The 7,549-nt window shown below is 40.0% G+C and overlaps 1 protein-coding gene across 1 annotated transcript in view; it reads left to right on the top strand.

Moving 5' to 3' along the window:
* The window catches only part of LOC107290994 (probable E3 ubiquitin-protein ligase HERC6), a 41,977-nt gene that overhangs the window by 18,587 nt on the left and 15,841 nt on the right, over positions 1 to 7,549 (top strand). The window contains exons 11-14 of the mRNA XM_015819944.2: positions 823 to 919; positions 3,722 to 3,911; positions 6,092 to 6,243; positions 6,337 to 6,453. Of these exons, the coding sequence (XP_015675430.2) occupies positions 823 to 919; positions 3,722 to 3,911; positions 6,092 to 6,243; positions 6,337 to 6,453 (556 nt within the window). The remainder of the gene's footprint in view (positions 1 to 822; positions 920 to 3,721; positions 3,912 to 6,091; positions 6,244 to 6,336; positions 6,454 to 7,549) is intronic.

Genomic DNA, 7,549 nt, shown 5'->3' with positions numbered 1-7,549 from the left:
TGAATTAAGATTCTGATGTAAATCCATTCCAAATTCTTCAAATCATTATGCCTACAAAATGTCCCGTTACCTTTAAAAATGAAGGCCCTGGGCTCTTGAGATTATTAAAGCATGTCCACTTTGCCACTGCTTGCATAACCCATAATCTTGCCAGATAGTTGGAAGACAAATTGCAAGTCATCCTCAAACTTGTTAAGCTGAAAAAAACTGAAAACAAAGACAAAAAATCACTGCCGTGCCTTGGCTCTTCTGAATCTTGCACTAACAGACATCCCATCATCTCCAAACTGTATAAAAGGAAATAAAATACTGTACATTATTTGTCCTTCCCACCCATGTCCATATTTCAAAGGTGCTTTTTTCATGAGGCAACTGGCCTTTCTTGTTTTTCTTGAAGACGTTTCGCTTCCCATCCAAGAAGCTTCTTCAGCTCTGACTGGATGGTGGGGAATGGCAGAAGCTTCTTGGATGAGAAGCGAAATGTCTTCAAAGAAAACCAAGAAAGTCCAGTTGCCTCGTGAAAAAGCACCTTTGGGACAACCATAACCTGGATGCCTGAGAATCTCCATAGAGGTCCTTATTTCAGTTTTTATCAAGGTCTATTCTATTGTATAAGTTGGTAAGTAAGCAAATTCCCAGTGGTTTATTTGAAGAAGAGCCTTAAATCCTGATAAGTCAATTTTCTCTTTGAAAGATGTGAAGCCCAAAAGCTGGGAAGTATAGGTGGTCACTTGTGTAAAATTTCTGAATGATAGCATTAAGACACATGTGATTGAGCTTTGGATGTTCCTCAGAAAATGGACATTCCATTTTTCCTCCTAGATCTGCTGTGTCTATGGACTATTATATCCCAGTGGATCTGCAGGAAACAAGAGATGTTTTGAAAGAACTTACTGTGAGAGATTGGATTGCTCAGCAGGTAAAGAAAAAAATATTTTTCTTTCAGTATAGGGATTATTCCTTACTGGACAGTCTGTTGATTGTTCTGTGATCAGATGAGAGAATCCATAGATGGATTAGTATATTATCCCGATTCCCTAAATGGTACTTCCAGTTGTGTGAAGGTTGTCCTAACAGCTAGTAGAGGATTTAAGAAAAACCAAAATTCTAATCTAGAGCACCTGGCTTCCCACTCCAGCTTTAGGTGCCTTCAGATAATCCTTATCTCCTGTTGGAATGCAACTTCTGTAAGAATTTGCTGCAGGTCATTTATGGTGGACATGTAATAAGGCAATGAAATATTAGAGTAGGATTCATATATTAACGCAAAAAAATCTTAAAGTGAACATAAGGATTAAACCAGAAACTTTCCTTCTGGGTCTAATGGAAAGAGAACTGGAAAAAAAAATTGGAACTCTGATTTTATACACAGATGTCCTATCATCCTGATGTATTCCATTCCTTCCATAGCCCGTGTCAAAATAGAGTGCAGCAGAGCAAAAACAACATTAAGAAAAAGGTCATCCACTTTCCCCTACCCCAGGTGTAGGCCACCTTGGCTCTTTTATGACTCATGGACTTCAACTCCCAGAATTCCTGAGCCAGCCAGGAATTCTGGGAGTTGAAGTCCACGAGTCATAAAAGAGCCAAGGTGGCCTACCCCTGCCCTACCCCAACAGATGCCACAACCCAACTAAGATTAAAAACACAGCAGAATAAAGTTATGGAAAGCCAAGCAGAAAGTGACTGTATGAAGCTTTATGAGTAGAAATATCTAAAGCATGGGAGCTACACAAAGAAGGCTTGCTACCTGATCAATGCAACTTCAACATCATGGGACAATGGTGTCTCTTGGCAAGCCCTTTCAATATCTTATCTTAGATTTGGAATAACTTTATTGTCACTTTAAATGTACACTAATCAGCATACATTAAAATGAAATTTCATTGCATACTGCTCTCAAAAGGTCACCATCTCCAACATACACTACATAAATATGACTAAAAAATTGCATATACCCACATATCCACATATATTCTATGACACAGAGAAACAACACAGTCTAGTTCGGATGTATACATGTACATGGCGAGAAAAACAAATCTTGCAAGTTTACCAGACAGATGGCATAGGGAGCAAAGCTGTTACAGAATCTGGTAGTCCTGCTGGAAATACTTCGAAACCTCCTCCAGAAGGGAGCAACAAAAACAGACCATAAAGTGAATGTATGGGGGTCTCTAACAATGTTGTGGCTCCGTCTTGTGAGCCCCTCTTATCGGAGGAAGAAAGCTCCGAACATGAAGGAGAGGAGATGGCCAGGCCTCCCTCTCCAGGATCCTCCTCTTTGGCAATGCCTCAGGTGTCTCCCGACGGAGAAGAGATTGACCAGGAGCCAGGTGGTTCTGAGATTGGCCAGGAGCCAGGTGGTTCTGAGATTGGCCAGGAGCCAGGTGTTTCGGATAGTGAGGAAGAGAAGTTGTGGCTGGATCCACGCCAGCGTAGGAGCGACAAGCGTGCGCAGCAGAAAAGGAGACGTGCCAGAGATTAAGCTGAGTCACTGGACCACACCCCACAGGCTATAAAAGGGAGGTGGTGGCCATTTGGACTCTGTGACGGACAAAGCTGAATCTCTGGCGAAGTAGTTTGCTGTGGACTTAATTTTCTAACTGTGTGTATTGTGTTTTGTTCTCTGAGTAAAAGTCTTGGCAGGCAGCTACGGAGCTGCTGCCAAGTTTTCTTATCTGTGGATTGGAGTGTGGAGAAGTTATTTAACCCTCGGCTGGCTGTTTGGGTGTGTGTGTCCAACGGGGACAGAACAAACAATGCTTCGAGCTCTAAGCACATAGCGCTTGCAAGCAGTGTCCTGAATAATAGGAAGCGAGCTTCCTATAATCTTCTCAGCTGTCCTTACCACTCTCTGTATGAACCTTCTATCTGAAGCACTGCTACCACCAAACCAATGATGCAGTTTGTTAAAATGTGTCTCTGTAAAAAGTGGCCAGGACAGAAGGAGAAAGATACACTCTCCTCATCCAAGGCAGGAAATGGAGACACTGGTTTGCACGCTTCACTAAAGATGACGTGTCGAGAGATCAATTCAGATGGTTAATTGTCTGCACCCCCAGATTCGTAATACTGTTGACCACCTCTACATCTGCATCCTTGATACTCCTATCATTTAGACAGGTTCAGTCCTGGCAAAGTAATGCCTGATGCAACCTGGTGCTACACCATAATGGACTGTAAAAGCTGAAATGGGCAGGGCAACTGATGCATCTTTCCTCTTTTCGTATCTGCTTTTCTTCTGAAACTAGACAGATCTGTAGCCAGTTATATCTATTTGTGGTATTTGCAAGACCGCCTCCTACCAAACACCTCCCTTCGACCAGTCCGCTCCCACAGAGAGGGCCTCCTTAGAGTGCCGTCGGCCAGACAATGCCGGCTGGTGACCCCCAGGGGGAGAGCCTTCTCTGTGGCAGCTCCTGCCCTCTGGAATGACCTACCCCCCGACCTATGTACAACTACGGACCTGCGCCTTTTTCGCCGAGCCCTGAAGGCCCATCTATTCCGTGCGGCCAGCCTGGCGTAGTTTGATTATGTTTCAGTGGGGGGTTTTTACGGGTGTGTTTTTAGAACAGGCCTGTTATTTAATTCGATTTTAAAACAAACTATTTATTTATTATCGTGGTTTTTAGTATCGCCTGTTCACCGCCCTGAGTCCCGCAAGGGAGATAGGGCGGTATATAAATTTAATAAATAAATAAATACTGTTTTTAAACAGATCAGTTATTCTCTATTGGACCATCTCGTTCCTGCTCTTCCCCGGAGTTCTTCTCACCAAGAAGCTCTTGCTGTTTTTCTTCTGGTGCCTGAGTGCTGTGTTGCTCTTGGAGCACACATGATATCATCACTAGCTTTTCAGTTTGCAGAAGCTGTCACAGGTCTGAGCAAGTGCTCTTCCAACATTCTAGGTGAGTTTGGAACAATTCTCCTTTTCTCTTTTCCCACATCCTGTGTGCCCCCATTCATATATTACATTCCTCAGTCTCCCAGCTCAAAAGAATTCTACATTTTCTCAGCAAAAGCAATAGAGCCATAAACATAGAAGATATCACAGAGATTATTTAATCCAAGGTAGCTATCGAGTCTATGTTTGAACTTCTCAAGTGAAGGGGAATTTATCTCTTCATAAGGCAATGTATCCATTGTTTGATGGCTCTGACTGTAATGCTTCCCTGTAGATTCATCTTACTGGTTCTGATCTTGCCCTCCAGGATAACAGAGAACTAGTGTATTCTCTACGTGACAAACTTTAAATGTTTCTTTCTTTGTTTGTGTCATTAAATTTTGAAGCAATCCAACTTGGTGTGACTTCCATTACAAAATAAAGCAAGAAAGAAAATGAAGAACTCCAGAATATCTGAAATGAGAAACTCAACACCTCAAAAAAACTCCCCAGAAGGAAAAGACAAAAAAGAGATCAACAGCCACTCTATTCCTAGACCAGGGAACAAAGCCAAGTTTTCAGTGGTTTTCAAAACCAAGCCCTTGAGGAGATCAAAAAAAATGCAGAAAACTTAAAATGTGACCTACGATATATATATATATAAAGCCTCATATAGCTTAGGTGCAAGTTAGTCATTTGGTTAAGTAAAACTTAGAAGTAAAATACTAAAAATTAAATCTGTATATTGGTTTGTGGTATGAGATAGGAGACATAAAGAGGGAAAAAAAGAGGAAATACTAAGTGTTGAAATAAAAGAAATCTTGGCTATTAAATTTGAGATTCTAAGATACTGGAGAATTACTAAATAAGAGTATTGCTTCGTATTATTAATTGGTTGATGCAGACGGTGAGAATCATGTATAGATCAGAGATGTATCTGAAACTATAGATTGTGGGGGAACCGTGATAGAAATTGGGGTCATTTAAAATTTGGAAATGAAAAAGATTAAACATTAAATTTAAAATATTAATGGAAAATTAAAATTAAGAAAAATTTATTAGGTCATTGACTGTCTAAAAGATGGAATGTTAAATTAATTAAGATATGTATAAACTGAAGATTATTGATGAATGCTAGAAAGTTATTTTCTGTTTGATTGATAGAATAAGAATTATGTTGGTTTGAATATGAGACAGTATATATTAAGGGGGAAAGAGAGGCAATTAGTTGTCGTAATACTTTGAGATTTGTATTGATGATATTTAAATGTAATGGAATTATTGTACTCAGCTGCCATGTTGCTTTTCAAATATGCAAATGTAATATTAGAAAATTAATTAAAAAAATTAAAAAAAATAAAGCCTCAAATAGCTTAGGTGCAAGTTAGTCACAAGGAATGTAGTCCGGAGTTGCATGAGAGAGGAGGTCTTTTCCAGGGAGCAAAGAGGCAACATGGCTTGGAATCTTTGGTAGGCCGAAAAAGAAGGAAGGTGAACCCATCCTGGCTAGTTCACTGGGTACATCTAATAATTGTGCAGATAAGTGCTTTAGTCTGGTAAGATTAATGTCAGGCCAAAGAAACCAAGAGCTATAGATAGCCCTCAACGTATGACCACAACGGAGTCCCCGATTTCTGTTGTAAAGTGAGACATTTGTTAATTGAGTTTTGCCCCATTTTATGACCTTTCTTGCCACAGTTGTTAAGTGAGTCCCTGCAGGTGTTGTTAAATTAGTAACACGGTTGTTAAGTGAATCTGGCTTCTCCCCATTGACTTTGCCTGTCAGAAGGTCACAAAAGGTGATCCCATGATTCCGGGACACTGCAACCGTCATAAATATGAGTCAGTTGCCAAGTGTCCAAAGTTTGATCACGTGACCATGAGGATGCCGCAGTGGTGGTAAGCTGAAAAATGGTCATAAGTCACTTTTTTTCAGTGCCGTTGAAACTTTGAACAGACACTAAGTGAACTGTAAGTCAAGGACTACCTGAATACAAGAGATTACTTCAGAGTAGTTTCTTTAGTGTTGTTCAACTATGCACATTAACCTTGGAATCTAGACTACAATTAAGATTGGCCTTCTACTCATCAAAATATTGCTTATTTCTTCTGTAGCCTCGTCAAGGATTTTCATCAGTTTGGCTCACTTAGTATACGATTGATTCTGTCTATATTTTTAATGACTTGAAAATGTCTTTCTTTCAGAAAATTATTGGTCCTTGTTGCCAGGTCCATTTTTAGAGCAAATAGTTCAAATGTTGAAGACGTGGGTGTCAGCAATGTTGCCTTATTACAACCTTTCTCCCCAAGCAAAGTCATGGATTCATCCTCTCAAAGTGCTTAAAAGGCTGTATAAGGTATGTCTGGTCACTCAAAAGTGATCGTGGAGAGCTGGTCCTGCCTCTTGATATAAAATCCATGGCTCTGACCTATAAATATTTTCCTTCAAGATCAACATGAAGGCTACGTGCCGACTGCAAACAAGTACCTTCTGCATAGATGAAATTCCTCAAAAAATTAAAATAGAGGAAGATTTTTGGAGATGGAAGTTGCAGGATGGAAACAATGTAAGTATCATTTTACATGGTCTCTTGGCCTTCTGTAGAATGAAAGTATTATAGCTCATGAAGCTTGGACAGAGGGGAAATGTCCTTGCATATACTAATTGGAATATATTCTTGCTTTATTCAACATTTCACCTCAGTTTCTTTGGGCAAGAAACTTTGGTTAAAACATCACACTAATCCATAATGTGGTTTGGTTTAGAATAGAATAGTAAAGTTGGAAAGGATCTTGGAGGACTTCTAGGCCAAACCCCTGCCCAGGCAGGAAACCCTATACCATTTCAGACAAATGGCTGTCCAGTCTCTTCTTAAAACCTCCGGTATTGGAGCAACTTCTGGAAGCAAGCCATTCCACTGACTAATTGTTTTAACTGTCAGGAAATTTCTCCTTACTTCTTGGTTGGTTCTTTCCTTGATTAGTTTCCATCCATTGTTTCTTGTCCTGCCTTCAGGAGCTTTGGAGAATAGGTTGACCCCCCCCCCCTCTTTTTTGTGGCAGGCCCTCAAGTATTGAACACTGCTATAATGTCATCCTTGTTCCTTTTCACAAGACTAGGTATACCCAGTTCCTCCAACCATTCTTCATATGTTTTAATCTCCAGTCCCCTCATCATCTTTGTTGCTCTTCTCTGCACTCTTTTTAGAACCTCAACATCTTTTTCATATCATGGCAACCAAAACTGGATGCAATATTCTTTGAACAAATTTTATTAATTTTTCAAATTTTTACATCCAGGTGCTTAGGAAGCAGCGTGGTGATAGGGTAATCAATAGTCCAATAACAAAATCATTCAACCTGTATATCTCAGGTTACATCTAATTCCCAATAAGGGAATTAGAGAGGGAATCCTTATTGATGCAATATTCTAAGTGTAGTCTTAGCAAGGTATTATACAGTGGTACTAACACTTTGTGTTAGAAGAACCCTGGCATCGTGGTTTGTAAACTAGCCTGGGGATTAGCAAATTGTACAAACTAAATTAATTTTAATCTGTTCAGTGTACTGAGAAGCAGTACACTGAGAACTTTCTTACTTTAGGATTGACTTGAAATCTGAGAACCATGTAAGCAGGTACTTATAAAATGGCAGTGGGTTTGA

The sequence above is a fragment of the Protobothrops mucrosquamatus genome, unplaced genomic scaffold, assembly GCF_001527695.2.
Source record: "Protobothrops mucrosquamatus isolate PMUCROS unplaced genomic scaffold, P.Mucros_1.0 scaffold1023, whole genome shotgun sequence".
NCBI lineage: Eukaryota > Metazoa > Chordata > Lepidosauria > Squamata > Viperidae > Protobothrops > Protobothrops mucrosquamatus.
This window is presented reverse-complemented; position numbering and strand designations above follow the sequence as displayed.